General features: G+C 42.3%; 1 protein-coding gene across 2 annotated transcripts; it reads left to right on the top strand.

The window, feature by feature from the left end:
• Positions 1–1,980: 1,980 nt before the first annotated feature.
• On the top strand, positions 1,981–17,285 carry mapkapk5 (MAPK activated protein kinase 5). 2 transcript variants are annotated; one of them, XM_080467906.1, is made up of 14 exons: positions 1,981–2,907; positions 4,524–4,597; positions 7,986–8,061; positions 9,622–9,719; positions 9,826–9,934; positions 10,421–10,510; positions 10,897–10,992; positions 11,106–11,186; positions 11,280–11,467; positions 11,817–11,937; positions 12,529–12,659; positions 12,822–12,937; positions 13,373–13,477; positions 13,732–17,285. In XM_080467906.1, exons 1-14 carry the CDS (start codon positions 2,872–2,874, stop codon positions 13,824–13,826), a joined length of 1,416 nt encoding a protein of 471 aa, XP_080324032.1. In that variant the 5' UTR covers positions 1,981–2,871; the 3' UTR covers positions 13,827–17,285. The 2 variants fall into 2 exon arrangements, with proteins under 2 accessions (XP_080324032.1, XP_080324033.1); XM_080467907.1 differs by lacking the exon at positions 7,986–8,061 and having other exon boundaries at positions 2,881–2,907.
• The last annotated feature ends 114 nt before the right edge of the window (positions 17,286–17,399 follow it).

The following is a 17,399-nucleotide window of genomic DNA, read 5'->3' as shown; positions in this document are numbered from 1 at the left end:
TATGAACTATTTCAGGAAATGCTCTCTTGGAAGCTTTTCATACCAAATCATGTTACTCACCTCTTTCTATCATTCATCTGTATCAGGATCATGGTTAGCTAGAGACGGCCCCAGCACACACAGTACAAACTGCAGGTTTTACACACACACACACACACACACACACACACACACACACACACACACACACACACACACACACACACACACACACACACACACACACACACACACACACACACACACACACACACACACACACACACACACACACACACACACACACACACACACACACACATTTCCACACATATGGGACAACTGGAATCAGCAATTAAAAAAGAGGCATGTTGAAGAAGCTGAAAAAAACCCTTGCAGTCACAGGAGTCACCTCCACACAAAATGGCCCCAAATAAAACCTAGAACTTTTTGATGTACGAGGAAAGTGCTCGCCCTGTTCTATTGCCACTTAACCTAACAACTGTAGTTGTGAGATGTTTTTATTTTCTGACAACACAAGTTGTTGTTTTTTTTCCCCCCAGAAACTAGGGTTGTATCATTACATTTTTACCCACCCATCCATCTTCTACAGTGCTTTATCCTAGTCAGGATCACAGGGTGTGTTAGCTGAGCCCATCAGACAATGGACAAAAGGCAGGTTACACACTGGACATGCAATTCCATTCACACTTGGGGCAATTAAGAAGCATTATTGATTGAAATCGATTTTAAGAATGACAATAAAAAGCATGTTTTGGGAATATGGGAGGAAAACAGAATGCGCAAAGAAACCGTATACATATAGGGAGAACTTGAAAATACCTCACAGAAAGGCCTAACCTGGACACAAACATAGAACCTTCTCACTATGAGGTCAGAGTGCTTACCACGACTCCACTGAGCTGCCATCATGATAAGTTCATAATAAGTTTAAGTTAATATTTGTTTTTCGAAATATTTTAATTGGAATCTAATGAAAAATGTAAATGCATTTAAAAGTATCATATTTGCTTGGCAGTTTTGAATACAACAGCAGTTGTAACTGAGGATACAATATTGTCATTAGCCTGGACTTTTTCAAGGGTTTATATTCTTTGTATGTATCAGCATACATCTATCTATTCATTTAATTACTGAGAAAAATGTGGATGTGATAAGAGGAGGTTTATTAAACCCATAACACAAATGGAAATGGACTCATTGCATCTATGCATGTTCACAGAGTTCCATGTAAACTGGATGAAACACAATGGTCCATTATCATTAGATACTTTGGGTGACACACCGATAAAGTTAAAATGCCTGAGTTGCCCATTATTTAGTTAAGTTAGACCAGCTGGCTATATATATCTTTTGCTTTAAATGTTGTATTTTATCACATACTTTTTGAAAACAATTTTAACAAATGAAGTATGTTAGTGTTTGTTTTGATGATAGTACTTTATATGTCAAATAATATTATGAACATGTTGGTAGAGGTCTTGAAAATGTTATTAGTGACTGATTTTTTTAAGCAAAGCCAGAGTTTGTATCGGTTTTGGTGTGATTGGTGCAGAGGTTAGCAGCTGCAGCAGCAAACACAGGCAGACAGCAGAGACATGCAGCAGCAAGCCAGGCAGCAGTAGCACAAGAGACAGACAGAAAGACAGCGGCAGCAGCAAGACAGCAGCGACAGACAGTGGCAGTAGTAGAGACAGACAGGCAGCTGATTGGCCTGCAGGCTGCTCGCAGACATATTGAACCATATTAACCCTTTCAATTCGCAGAGCACACGGGTCCCTCCGAGGACCCATTCCTCTATGGTCTCCCGTTACAAACACAACCATCCACATTTAGATTTAAAAATATTCACACCATCAAATTGAATCAAGTTGAAGAGACACTAAAATCTACATGTGATACTAAGGGTCCATGTATTTTTGAGTATGAGTATAAAACGTGTCGGTAAAATGTAGGGATAATTTCCGTCAGGCGTTCCGCACGGACTGCCTCTGCGTAGTGCCGACTGGTCTTGTATTCCAGTGAACGTCGGATTAGCAAACAGAGATGCGGGTCCCTACTCAAATTAAACTCCTCTAACGGTTCTGTCAATGACACCGCGTTGTCGTTCCGTCCCGACTCACAATGTTATCGGGCGGTGTTACTGAAGAATGTTAATCTCCGCGGCTTGTAGCGGAGCCGGGGGAAGGAGTACCTTGTTGGTCAGAGAGTTCGCCTCGACGACATAATAGCCGTGCTGGGAACGCCGTGTGCCCTGGGTGTCACATCATCCCGGCTGTCACCGAGCACCGCAGCTGGCTGTTATACACGCTGCCTTGGAGACAGATTGTCTTGTCATTGTTTGCGCCGCCCGGCCGTGAGGTGGAGTGGCAGCAGTAACACCTCAGCACGTCCCCAGTGTGTTTGCGGTTCGCAGAGGGCTGCTCTCATTGCGCTGGCTAAAAATACCACCTTCGCTCCTGAGCACAGTACGCCTCCAGAAGTGGTGGACTAGCCGTCTTTGGAATCGACTTTGGCTGTTTGTTTGTTTTCTTTGATCGCCTTGCTCGGAGTTCGACGCTCTACATGGTCACTGCAGTGGGTCTGAGACCACTGGAAGACCGAGTTGGACCCCGAGGTTGTGAGCCGAGCTGGCCTGACCTGTCGGCTTCAGCTCTCCGAGGTGTCGGCGCCCGGCTGTGGCTGATCGGTGGCCCGAGATCATCCTGCCCTCATGGGCTTGCCTTGTCATCAGTGGTAATATAACGAGTTTCGGTCCTGGCCAGGGGGTCGCAAGACCGAAACTTTGTGAAGGTCATAGAAAAACCACTTTGCTTCCATTGTCAGCTGTCTGAGACTGTGGCAGGCTTCATCTGTCCCGAGCGGAGCGCCATGTCGGAGGATAACAACGCAGACAAGTTTATTAAGGTAATCTCACCATCTTCAGGGTGATTACCCATGTAAGATACTGTCATTTTATCTATTTTAGTACTTCATACTTGTTAATACGTCTCATAAATGTTGACAAATGTGACTAGTTACTACTGGTGTCTGATTTACTTAGTTTTGATGAATAAACTGAGATTGGATGTTGCATTTTAAATGTGACGTTGAGATGCTCTGAGTCCAGTAATCTTGATTTACGTGGCCGTTGAATCATTATGACACATGGCATCTTATGATAGCAGTTATGTAGGTTATGAACAGCAAATATAACAACATTTAAATTACTTATTTAAAGATTTACCCCACTAAACATTACAGGAAGACCCCTGGCTGAGTTTTCAGTTATGGTCATTAACCGGTGGTCTGTCCATCCAGTCTGGTTCTGAGATTTGTTCTTGGCCTGCTGCTCTCTATGTGTCACTATCCTGGCATCTATGTCAGCAGTAAAATGTGATCTGGAGTAGCCCTGGCCCCCACTTTCACAGTTGGGTCATAAGAGGCAGTTGCAAACTGGAACACACACTGGTGCTATTATCATGAAGAGAGATGTTGCTGACGTTTGGCTTAACATAGCTTCTCTGGTGTCAAGACCCTCACACACCCATCCAAAAGACCCCGATGATCACCCCCTGACTCACTCACAGCAGGAGGTGATCACATCACTGGATCACAGCCATCTTGAACGTCGCTCTAGTTTTTCATTAACCTGACTGTGCTTTAGGAATCTCTTGCAACATGTTGCGTATTTTGTACGTTGTTATCAATCGATCGTGAAAGACACGTGGCTGGCTTGTATTTCCGACAACTTTATCCTTAATCTGAATTTGAACCAACGTTTCATCCTTTACAGCCAACATTTAAAGATTAATTTGCTTTTGAACTTTACCTTTCAGGACCACACGAGAACATCTCCTATGTTGTGTAAATGAATCTTGGTTGCTGTCAGTTTGCTTTTGTAGTTTGTGAGTGAAAGGTCTGTTTAAATATCTTGACCTTGGATTTAGTGTTTAGGAAAAAGAAGCGCTGTCATTTCTGAGGCCTTCAGTGGATTTCAGCTCAGTTTGATCACACAAACAGTCTCTCTTCTTCCAGAATACCACACAAATCCTGTTTATTGGCAGCAGTGGCTAAGCTTCCTCAGATGTATCTGTTTTATGGCAGCCAAGCTTGTCTTTTTCCAAGAATAATCTGGGTTACGGATTATCGCTATTGTGAAACCACGGGGGTGATACCGAATATATCACCTTATGCAACCCCAGTACTCCCACAACAGGGGGTTACCTGGAGGAAAATCTTTTCTAATAAAACTCTCAAGAGTATCTGTCAGCTCCATTGTCAATGAGTCTCTTGAATTTAAAATGTCTGTATTGACATTAAAAGAGGGTTTGATTAAATCATTATCAAGGTATAGGCAGGGATAAAAAATAATCTGTCATGTAGAATATATTTTGATATTATTTCCACACGCTTTGCATTTTTCCATGTAATTCAAATTCTGATGATAAGATTGTAACATACCAATAAAAAACTAAATCTTTTCCAAATCTTTTTCTCTTCCAAGCTAATATATTGCTTTTTGCGGGTGGTCTTTTGAACAGGAGACGTCCATTCTGGACGAGTACAACATAAACTGGACCCAGAAGTTGGGCGCAGGCATCAGCGGACCTGTCAGGTGAGTGTGAAAGAGAAAATTCAAACGGACTTGGTTTATCGACGTTCTCCAGCCTCTAAACGTCATTTTCTGTCACAGATTTAAATGTGTGTGGGCTTTTGTTTCTGCCAGAGCCTGACTCAGGATTATCTCACTGATCTAATATCGGAAACAAGATGGACGTCATCAGACTATTGGTTTGAGATAGAAAAATCACCTTAATCTATGTTGCCGATGTTCACAAAGGTGGATAATCCCATTGAAACAGTCATTTTTCACATTAATACGTAATCAGTTCAGTCACAATCAGTTGAGATTAGTTTCTAAATGTGTTTTGATTTGGTAAAAAAAAACAAAAAAAAAACATGTTGTGACTCAAAATGTAGTACAGCATATCCCGCCACATGATTAAGGACGGAGAGATTGCGACAGTGTCCACCCGCTTTGCATTGTTCGGCTGTTTGAATCACTGGTGTGAGTAGTGCTGCAGCGATGATGTCAGAGCAAATTATTCATCAATCCGACAGTTGAATGGACAAACTAAGTGTTTGGTGCCAAAAAAAAACAAACCCTCTTCTGAGTCATTTGTGATGTTTGCCACTTTGGACATCATGTGCGGGTTTTGCTCTTGTGTTCACTGACGACGGTGACATGGCCTGTACCGGACCAAAAACAGAAGAAGGAAAAAAAAAAAAAGGTGACTGTAAACGTATTTCGTTGCTAACTTGCTAACTCCCTATGGATTATTGATGTGGTCTGTGCTGTCCGAGGTAAGCTGGCAACGGCCCCAATACAACCTGAGAGAGTGCAAATTGCGGTCGATCAATACATCAATCACACTCCTGTGCATGTGTCTATACTACAACTATAGCTCCATCTTATTCCTTGATTCATTAACACATATTGAAAACATGAAAGAGCCAGATGCCCACAGTTTGCTTTCACTCACACGTCAACAGGCTTAGTGTGAACCTGTTTGGCACAGGAAACATTTGTATTGTTTCCGTCGGTGGCTCAGTTGGCTCAGACGGGTGTAGCTGCAGCACTCCGGGATTAAGTTCAACCCCAAACATTTATCCTTCGCAGCCTTCAGTGGGACTCTCGTAGCCTTTGGAAATTCCTCTTGTCCAGACAATTGCATTTAGAACACTTTGGGGAAAAAAAAAAAAAAAAAAGTGGAATTACTTGTAAATCCTTAGCTTTGGCAGGTCTTAGTCTGCATGCTATGGATGGAGGCAAAGTGCTTTAAGGAGCTGCATTCAGATTGAGTTGCTGCTGCTTGTCTATGGACGAGGACTCGGTAACAAAATGGGGCCGTTTTTTTTTTGTCTGCTTTTCCACTCTGCATTCTTCCAATAGTTTCCATTTTAACGCATCCGGGGTGATATTTCACAGAGAAGCACACATTTCTGAAACGCTAACAATAACAACTTGACAACATTATACACCTCATGGGGATAACTTGTAAATCTAAAAAGCAAGTGAGACGCCGCACTGCTGTGGGTTTCTGGCCTCGTAAGAAAGTCTGTTTGTGCAGCTTCTTTCCGTCTCACTGAATCTAGTTCCATACAAGCTGTCGTATATCAGCGTCTGTCACAGACTCTCTGCTTATTCAGCACTTTTTACACTGTTGTGTCTCTAAATCAGTAGAGAGCAACCTGTTATTTCCTAATGTGTGTAGTTTTGGTCTCAAGTGACGAGAATACTGAGAAACTGACTCATCAGCCCTCCTCGTAAACACCCTCCGTGATTCATGCTGAGCTGTTTCTTTCTCCAGTCGCTATTTATTTTTTCTCTCCGTGTTTTTGCTCCCCGGTTCTGTGCAGACCTTTGGCTTCTCGGCTCCCTGCACATCCCCGCCTGCTTAAAAACACGTGCAATGTCTTTTACCGTCCCACCCTCGCTTCCTCCTGTCTCACTCTGTGATTTGGTAGGTTGGTTTTCCAATGCAGTGAACTTTGGCCGAAGCAGAATGTTTCTTTCAGTAATGCTTTAATAGTGTAATCTGAGTTCGGGAGGGGGGGCAGAGGTTGCCCTTTAAAGTGAATATTTGCTTATTAGAGGAACAGGGGGAGAGGTACTGAGTTTCTGCAGGAAATCAAACGCATGTACACAGTGATCTGTGGTGCTGCGGTCCTAAAATGTGGTTCAAAGAAAAACATGGGCCAGAAGTTATCTGATTTATTTATACCTTGTGACAATAAAAGGTATGACATGCACAGATGGTTTCCCCATCGGGTTTACCCTCCTTACAAAGATGGAGAGCAGATTCATATTTCCCTAACAAATTGTGATGTTGGCAAAATACAGGTCCTGATTCCAGCTTGTCGGCAGTTTAAGCTTCACGACAGAAGCTCAAATCATGATCTGAAGATGATAAAATGTGCGCACACGGAAAACTGCCTAGAGTGGTCTGATCTGTTTATACAAAACTGAAAGCCTCAATGATTAACTCATTACTCGCTTATCTGATTAACATAAACTACAGGGATGACTGTGTTCAAGCACTTTTCTTTCTAAATAGGCAGATAGTTTTCTAATCGCTGCTGTTCAGAGGGGGATGTTTTGTCTTGTGGTAACAACACAGGAGGCCCCATTGAACTCATGAGAACGCGCAAGCTAAATATATGGATGCCTCTGGTAGCCCTACCAAACCTTCCTGGAACATAAAAACTTTGGATTAAAATATAATAACCATGGTGATTTAATCAGAGTACAACTGAAACTAATAAAGATGTTGTCTCATGGTATTGCGTGATGGATTTGGAGCATTTCTTTCAGGCGACTTTTTCCATAGTACTGCATGTATCTAAAGTTACCAAACCCATTCAGAGTATTTACACAACATTTTAGGACTTTATCACTCAAAACTGTTTGAAACTCTTAAGACCACATTGGATTATTTGATCATATTGACACGAAAGCCTGTTTTCCAGGTAACAAATGACCTCTTCATTTACAGGTCAAAGCAAAGTATTCACAGACACGATTATATCCCCTCCAGTGTTTAACAAACTACACATTGTCACACATCAATATTGGCAGGTTTTTGTGTTTGTCAAGGCGAGAGGCTGTTAAAACGTTTTATGAAATGTTTCATCCCTTCTGAGATTAATTTGTGGTTCTCCCAGTTCAACTAAATCGAATGTTTTTTTTTTAATCATTTCTACCAGAGCGCCAAGAAATGCTCAGGTATGTATTTTGTATGCAGACGAGGATTTAAGATAGATGACTCGGATAAGCTCACGGCTGGTGGCGAACTGGTAATGCACACAGCTAAAACTGAGACACTCGGTCTGCTGAGAGCTTTCGTTGATCCTCAACAAAACATGTTACTTTGAAGTTGGTCATTTGTGTTGTGTGAGGTGGGGTTTTTTTTTTTGACTCTCCTTTTCTTTTCTTTGCCCAGAGTTTGTGTGAAGAAGTCAACTCAGGAACGTCTGGCCCTGAAGATCCTTATTGATCGCCCCAAGGCCAGAAATGAGGTTGGCGGAAACACTCCTGACTCATATCCTACATGACTCGTGTCGTAGTTGTCAGCAGGGCCTGTCGTTCTACTTCAATTTTCTTTTATTGCCTTCTCGTCAGAGCACGGTGTACAAGTTGAAACTAAGCTGGGTGTTGTCGGGATCGTTTTGTCACATATAAACATGGAACTGACCAAAACAACGTCGCAGAATCGGACAGTATTACAGGATGGATGGATGGATAACGTGAACATATTATGTACTGTGGTTGTGAGTGTGTAATGTTGTGTAGTATGTTTTAATGATCTTTCATATTGGGAAGGAATCTGCAGATAATTCCTTCATTGCAAAGTACGTGTATCTTTTTGTGTTAAGGAGACAACAAGAGTTGAGAAACAGTCACATTAAACAATAATGACCTTTAAAGCTTGTCTGTGTAGCGAAATAATTAGTCATCGTGTTTTCCCGCTGAGGGGTGTTGGGAACCCTGATGTGTGAATTTGTTATCTTGAGTAAAGCCATTCTTGTGAAGTTCTGAATTTACAAATGTGCAGCTGGAATCAATTTTTAGACTTTGGTATGAAGTACCGACTGCCTCGCGTTAATGACTGAAGGTGGCAACAAGCTGCAGTGTAGGAGACGAACAATGAGGAGTCTGACGCTTTGTCACGGGAAGCTGTGACACGCCGCGGCTGAGCAGGTCGATCTGGATGCTGTGGCTCTGCCAGCAGGCACGAGGACAACAAAAACCTGCCGGGAGAGGAAATCCTGCGTACGCAGGAGGTGTTTTGGTTGAAAAGAAACCTGTTTTCAGCTGTCCTCAGTACTTTTTACCTGCCACCGGTGCTTTCGTGATGAAACTCCTTGGCACGCCTTTCTGTGACGCTGCTGTAAAAAGTGTTTAGGATGGAGTTGGAGCGGCTGACTTCCTTCAGCCGACCCAAAAGGTTCAGTGTTTTGTCCGTGCTGGAGATGAAGCATCGTCCACAGTGATCCTCAGTATTTGAACAGGAGCCGGTGTTGGATCATTTTTATCAACAGCAAACTGTTTATAAAAAGCACGGAATTCACTGCAAAGTTACAGATCATCAGCATTTTTGAAAAGACTTTGTACCAAAGTTGCAACATAGTTTTTAACCGTTATCACAATGTTGAACTGTTTTCATGACCTAAAGGTTTGAGTCTGCACACACGCTGGTGGTGGACCACCACACATTTCCTTTGCTTCTCAACCTGTGTCCAGTGCTTGCCCCTGTAATGTCATCTTTGTCTGTGACTTCCTGCAGTGGACCTCTCCATGTCAATTATTTTTACAGTTTGTATTGTTTTAATTAATTGGAAGAACCCGCTTCCCTTTTCTCTACATAATTTGTAGAGAAAAAGGAAGCTTACACTCCTGAAATCTGCAGGTTTTATTTGAAAGGTAGGTGTGAAGCTGCCCACTTAATTACCACAATAAAAAGTTGGGGGTCTTCTGCTGTGAGGAGAGCATGATGTTTATTTCACATGATTCCTTCATAAAAATGTAGCATGTTAACACAAAACACTGCGTTTACAGTTTTGACTTCTCCTTTGCAGGTGCGTCTCCATATGATGTGTGCCAACCACCCAAACATCGTGCAGATCCTGGAGGTTTATGCCAACAGTGTCCAGTTCCCACATGAGTCCAGCCCCAGGTGAGGAGCTTCGGTGTGTGCCATTGTGTAAAACCCTGTGCTCTGTTCGCTCTGTTCATTGATCCCGTCTTCTCCTGTCCATCAATACCTCCTCCTGCATCCGCAGAGCGAGACTCCTCATTGTGATGGAGATGATGGAGGGCGGAGAGCTGTTCCACAGAATCAGTCAGCACAGGCACTTTACTGAAAAGATGGCCAGTCAGGTCACCAAACAGGTCGGTGACCACACGCGCTGGTTTTACGTACCTCCATCGCATGAGCTTCAGTCGCTTTTATGCAGAGTCGCTCTAATCTCAGCTGCAACTATCACTTGTCTCATGTTAACTCTCATCTTCATCATTGCCACCGCAAATCCATTCAGAGAGGCCCCTCAGCCCTGTCTCCACCGCATCTAGTATATGTGTGATTTCTCTTACTCCTGCTTTGATAAATGTTTAATCCTGGTCTGTTTTCTATGATTGCTTCATCATGCTGCATCTGTCTTTTTCCTGTCAAACCTTTTCACATCTGTGGCTAACAACATGTCTGTGTTGCCATCGGCCCCCTCTGCTCTGATCGAGCTGCTCTTGCAGTGTATGAGCTGTGAGACATGCGGTCAAATGAAGCTTCACCCGGCAGCTCGACTCTGCTCTCTTTAATAATGACACACCTCGGAATAGCTGTGGTCTCAGTGTGCCGTGTCCCCCCCCCCCCCCCCGCAGATCAGTCAAGCTCTGGAGCATTGTCACTCTCTGAATATTGCACATCGCGACCTGAAGCCAGAAAACCTGCTTTTTAAGGATAACTCTCTGGTAAGCGCTGTTGTGTTTAACATTCAGACAAAAGTATCGCTGACATTTGAAATGCGAAGAGTGTATCACCGAAAGGAAAGAAAAAAAGAAAAAAGATTTAAAGACTTCACTGGGATGAGAGTCTCCCTCTGGGATACATTTGGAAGAATCTTTGCCAAAATGATATAGAAATCCTCCATGTGCAATTGCTGTAAGAGTCTTTGAAATCAATTGTTGTCCCGGCAGCATCTTCAGTTATCCCACGACTGTGTTCCATCAGAGAAATCCTATCAAGTGAATCCCAGTCATGTCTCTGAGATAGAAACAAACTGAATGGTTCCACAGGATGATGCTGCAGTGTCTTTACAAACTCACTCACCTTCTCCGTGTCTCCCTCTGTAACACAGGATGCACCTGTGAAGTTATGCGACTTTGGCTTTGCCAAAATAGATCAAGGAGACTTGATGACCCCTCAGTTCACTCCGTACTACGTAGCACCTCAGGTAAAACAAAACAAGCAAAAAGCAACACCGATGTATAAACGTGCCTGTCGAACTACTCAACATATTTTAAACACACGACAAGAAGTGAAGTCTCTTGCTTTATTTCTGCGCAGGTACTTGAGGCTCAAAGACGACACCAGAAAGAAAAATCTGGAATTATACCTACCTCACCCACACCGTACACCTACAACAAGGCAAGAGACGACCAATCATCCGCTTCACCCGTGACAGTCTGAACTTCAGGGTGATTTTTTTGCCTTCAATCCATGTTTGCTTTCCATTTGCAGAGCTGTGACTTGTGGTCTCTTGGTGTGATTATCTACGTAATGTTGTGCGGCTACCCTCCGTTCTACTCCAAGCACCACAGTCGCACCATCCCAAAGGACATGAGGAAGAAGATCATGACGGGCAGCTTCGATTTTCCTGAAGATGAGTGGAGCCAGATCTCCGAGATGGCCAAGGACATTGTACGCAAGTAAGTGGTTTCCCAAGCTTCTCCTCCAAAGAGCTGAATCACACATCATTTCTCATTGATGAGGTCGTATTTTTGGCCTTTCTTCTATCGCTGCTGGAGAGGATAAGTTGGCGAGAGAGGTTAAAGTATGTGGAACGTGCCCTCATTATGAGGGTACAAGGGCTTCCAGCAAACCGCAGTTTCATCTCTTTAACGCCTAAATGAGTAATAGATTTACAAGCCATTATTTACTCTTATAATCTGTCATCACAGCGGGCTCATTTCAAGCGTAATTGTCTTTCTCCTCTCCTTGTATTCATTCACCCTCACTCTCTCTCGTTCATTCGTCACCCGTCTCTGCTTGTGGCAGGCTGCTGAAGGTGAAGCCAGAGGAGAGGCTGACTATCGAAGGAGTGCTGGCTCACCCGTGGCTCAACTGCACCGAGGCCCTCGACAACGTGCTGCCATCCGCCCAAATGATGATGGACAAGGTGAGAGGGACACGCAGTGTGGGGTGATCAGACGCCCACACTCCTCATGTTGCGTCTCAATCCCCAAACTTATTCCTGTTTTATGGAGTGAAAAACATACAGGAGGTTCATAGGCAATACAAAAACCGTCTTTACATATCATCTGCCACTGTTGAAACTGTGACACTAGAGCTTATTTTGTAGGTTTAATTATGCTTCAGTTGTAAAAGTTTGTTCTAATGAAGTGATCATTCATTTTACTCTCTGGCGCCCCCCCCCCCCAGAGGAGACTCGTCCTTCACTTTGAAAACCACTGTCACGGACTATTGTTGAGCAGTGGCTGTTCCCCAGGAATATGACTGTTGAAAACGACTCAAGTTACTTATTTCTTCATGTGCAGCAGAATTGTAGCCTGATCTGGCACAGCAGGGGAGAACACATTAAGGTGGTCCTGGTTGTTCCATTCCTTATGCTATTTCTCCATCGCAGTTCCAACTCGTCGATTCATTCCGGAGAACAGGACGTGTCGGCGGAGGCAGAGCTCGGGACAGAAAACCATTCAAGTCTGCGCACAAGTAAAAACCGCTTTCCCGTCTGTTCCCTGACTTCCAGGCGGTGGTTGCGGGAATCCAGCAGGCTCACGCAGAGCAGCTGGCCAACATGAGAATTCAGGACCTGAACGTCAGCCTGAAGCCTCTGAACTCTGTCAACAACCCCATCCTCAGGAAGCGGAAACTTCTCGGGTATGACTTCATGTTGCGGAGGTTTAGTTCTGGATTAGATTCTTATATGTTGACATTAAACCTGTTGCAGTAACGCAGCACGATTTATGTCTCTCCACCAAATGGATTTCTACTTTATAATCCTGCGTTCTCTCCCAACATGTTCTGCTCTTATCGTTACAGGCCAAAGCCCAGTGACGGTTTCTTCATTAACGACCCAGAAAACGGAGGGGAAGACTCCAACGTAGCGCTGGAAAAACTACGAGATGTCATTGCACAGTGTATATTACCACAGGCCGGTGAGAACAACCGCATTCCAATGCAGAAATAGATGCAAAGACACATATTCTGCGACAGACCGTTGTATTAAAGTACATGAATTATGGCTTTTTCTTAAGTTTATGAACTGTAAAGTGTGTGTTTTTTTTTTTTATTTTGGTCCGTGATGAAAACCAAATGAAAGAAATGGCCAGTGTGCACAGAACCTTCCTAATGGAAACATTCATAATGTTCTGTTTAATTGGTTGGGACTGTGATACAGAAAACGCTGAGCAAGCAATTGGTTTTCAAAACTTTTCTGAAAGTCTAAGTGAGCTAAATTGGGTCATATTTCACCGCTTAAATGAGGCATAAATGCGACGTTGTCCTCTTCTTAATTCAAAATATCTCAGTGGAGAAAGACGGAGAGCAGCTTCTGAAGTGGATTTGTTTTTTTTTTGTTTTTTTTTGTCCAGGCGAGAATGAGGACGAGAAGCTGAATGAGGTGATGTATGAAGCCTGGAGGTTCAACAGAGACTGCAAGCAGCTGAGAGACGGTCTGCAGGGACTCAGCTGGGACGGTTGGTAGCATTTCCTCCTCTCTGAAATGAACTCCTCATTCTATTTATTCATTCAACAGAAATTGTTGCATGTGAGAGATGCTCACAGCCTGGAAGCTTCTTTATAGTTATGAGATGTACAAATGCCAAATCCTGTCAGGACAGGAATATAAGGTTAAACGTGGGTGTATTTAAAAAAAAAAAAAATTAATAATTCTTATTTCTCATTGTAGGTTTCATTATGGGCTTCCTAATCGTCCGGTTCTTTGTTGCAGGACGAACCTTCTCCGACAAGGTCGACCGCTTGAAGTTGGCCGAAATAGTAAAGCAGGCCATTGAAGAGAAGACGAATCTCCAAGAATCTCATTAGCAGTCTTTCTGTCATCTTTTTATATCGTTTATTATGACCCTTTTTAACGCATATCTGTAAAGAAGCTTTTTTTATGTAAAACGATGCGCTATTTTCTTTTCTTTTTCATAAATTCACTTGCGAGGCCTGTTGTTAACCTACTTGCAAGATCTATTGTACAGCTGTAGATATATTTCAAAGAGGATTCATTGGTACTATAAGTTTTTTTTTTTTTTTTTGTAAAGGACACTTGCAAATAACAATGAAAAAAAACTATATATACTATAAAAAAAAACAACTATATTTTCATTTTTTGCAAAAAAAAAAAAAAAAAAAGCAAAAACACAAAAGAAGAAAAATCTGTAGAGGAAATTATTTTCTGGGAGGGAATTTTTATTAGCTGCTTATCCAAGATGTGTGTTTTTATCGCAGTTATTTCATTTTTATTCCATTTTGTTTTAACCATCCTAATAATTTTATTTATTTAAACAAAGTGTTCCATTATCTTACGCCCCACTCGTATCTTGGTAGCGGAATCTGAAGATGAGAAGTTGTCCATGATGTGACCTTTATTTTCTTTTTTTTCTTTTCCCTTCCTCCCACTCTCAGACTAATGTCTGTTTAGTAAATCATACAACTCTTTGACTTTTCTCTCTGCCTTATTGTTCAGAGGTCAGGAAGAGGAGGGAAAGCAGACTGAATAGGCTTTGACACTATGGATACGTTGGCTTTTCCACGCAGACGGAATCTTGTCACAAACTTTAGGGGGTTTTTTTTGGGACTTTTGTGTCAAAGCCCCTTTTCAAAAAGAGAAAAAAACGTGAGATGTGGTTTAAAGTCTTCTGCATTCTGCAAGAAGTGTTCGCCTTTAACTAAAATACACACAAAGACCGTGCTTGTTGGGGGGGGGAACACATTTCAAAACACAGGCAGTCTGCTGCTCATCCCACAAATGCATTTTCTCTTACAAATACGGGAAATGGGCTTATTTTTTTGTTTTTCTGTGTCAAGAATCACAGTTTGGAGCAAAGAAAGATCTACTCAACACAAATTCCCCTTTTTGTTGCAAAGTCTAGCTCAACGTGTCATTACCAAACCTGCGTTGAAGAATTGTGTCGGCGACTGAAGTTTGTGTCCGACGAGCAAAGTGACGACTTTCCCCAGATATTTGCTGTGGTTGCAAAAAGGGTTTGAGTCCAGCTTCTGCGTAAAGTCGTCGAGCTGTGAAACGGACGCAGTCCCACCTGCTGGTATTCAAAGTTAACATTTTAACTTGACCAAACACACGCACACACTATTACGTCTCATTACTTGATGCTCTACTGAATGTGCAATAGGACAATAATTTAAATCATGTGTTCATAGTTTGTGCGCGTACACACACACACACACACACAGCGGTGTGGCCGCTGGTATTCAATCTTATCAGTATTAATGTCCGACTCCCTCCCTCCATTCATACTCGAGCCTTTTATTCAGGGTTAAAAGTCATATCGTCACCTGCCCAGAGAGAAACCAACAATCTCACTGTGCTTCTCAAAGGTGTGGGCAGGGAAAGGTCCAGGGCTCAGGGCGATGAGAAGAAATCCTCGCTGGATGATGGAACTGTTAAATAAATCATTTGAATGATTAGAAAGACTCTTCAGTGCAAAAACCAAAGGTGGAACAGCTCCGAGAGTTGTAGACGTGAAGGCCTACCAGATGTTTCCAAATGAACGACTGGAACTCTCAGAGGAAGAGTTTTGCTGTTGTTGCTGCTCAAGGATTCCGAACAGCCGTTCAAAAATAATAATATCCCGTCATAGGTTCTGTGAGGGAGAGTTCCTCCTCTCACACTTTGATAACCTCTGCTTTAGCGCTTCAGTCATATCGGATGTTTCCACGTTGAGCGGTTGAAAGAAATCTCTCGTGTTCTTTTCTGTTTAGTTAAAAAAGTCGATTAATTTTCCTCCAATCGAGCGAACGTCCATGACAAAACAGCATTAAACATGTTTTTTTTTTTTAATTGTTTTCTTTTGACTACCTGAAGAACACTGGTGCACTATATCTCTGGTGGGACGTGTCGGATTTAAAGATACAGGGCAGCGATTATGTGAGCTGACGTTTTTAACATTTTGTAAAATTGACCTAAAATGTCTTCCTTTGTATATCTGTGTGTCCAACTTTGGGTTTGGCTTAAAGCGAATTATAAAACGCTGAGTAAAAATAATTACTGGCACTATTCTGAGAAATCATTATGTTCCAGGGAGCCTTATGAAAACATGGCAAATTTTTTATGCTTAAATGTGCCTTGTTGAAAGAGCAGCGTCTTTTTTTACTTTACTGCTCGAGTCAATTTGAGGAAAATCTGAGTTATAGAAAGTCATTATTTGCTGTTTTTTTTATTTTTAATAAGTATTCATTCCACAATGCTTTTCTTTATGTAGATATATTTGATCTGACAACAGAAATGAAATACAAAAGAAAATGCACATTTGGCTTCTCCCTCTAAAAAAAAAAAAAAAAAAAGTATATTTTAGTAATAATGCATCTTTTGAATCTTGCACCAGGTTTTACATTTCAGTTGTTGCGTAGCAATAGTCCAAAATAAATCCCCATGATTATAATTAACCACAAACTAATGTAGTTAAAAGCTGGATTACTTTTAAAGCAGGCTTGACCAGACTTCCTGCATTAGGTGGAACCAAATATTACTTATGTTTCCATTTGTATGTGTCGAGAGACTTCTATGTAAACTTTGTTTCTGGAGGCTTATTAGATTATTAAATCGGTTTAATCAAACTCCTCCTGCCCTAACCACTTTTGGCAAAATGTTTATCCGCTGCCACCTGGGAGTGTCGCTGTAAGTCTTTTTGTTTATTAGTGTTTTCTATACTGTAAATTCAAGGCATGATTCTTGCTCTTAATAGCCCCGACAGTGAAAACCCTCTGGGGGGGGGGGGCTTCTAGTCCTGCACACAGCCCAACATTTCCCTGCTGTTTGCTGCTCAGTGTTACCAAAACTCCCAAAGGGCTGATCGAAGAGGCAGCCTCCCTCCCCTGCATCCTTTCACCAAGTTGCTGCCGCCGCAGACCGACGCTCAGGCCACACCAGCTGTAGATCTAGTTTACAACTTTAAACTGGCTTCCATGAGGCGCTCTCATTTTAAGCTACATCGGCTCGTTTAAATGAAAAGAACTAGTTGCTTCCATTTCCTCTGCTGCATTCGTTCTCATGTAGAATGAGGTTGAAAAAAGTTCTTTAAATGTGAAGAGTAAGACAAATGTCGCTGGTTTTATATATTGATGTGTCGGGAGAAAATCATTTGAGAGTTTCACCGCCTTTTTTTCCTGCTTTTGCAGCCCCTTTTTTCTACAGTCTTGCAGTAATGTAGCATGAAATCATCATACTTGCTGTATTTTTCTGTCTAAACATGTATTTTTTTGCCCCTTTTGTGGAACGTCGACATGCTGACTTTGTAATAAAAGGAATTCTTTGGACTTTTGAACCTTTGAATTGTTCTTTGTGGGTTTGCACATTCTAACATCCACAATGGCGTTATTGTAAATCTCCGTTTACACGTCCGAGGCGCATCGCGGTTGTCTTTGAAAATA

Source organism: Lipophrys pholis (genome assembly GCF_963383615.2).
Source record: "Lipophrys pholis genome assembly, chromosome: 7".
NCBI classification, from domain to species: domain Eukaryota; kingdom Metazoa; phylum Chordata; class Actinopteri; order Blenniiformes; family Blenniidae; genus Lipophrys; species Lipophrys pholis.
This window is presented reverse-complemented; position numbering and strand designations above follow the sequence as displayed.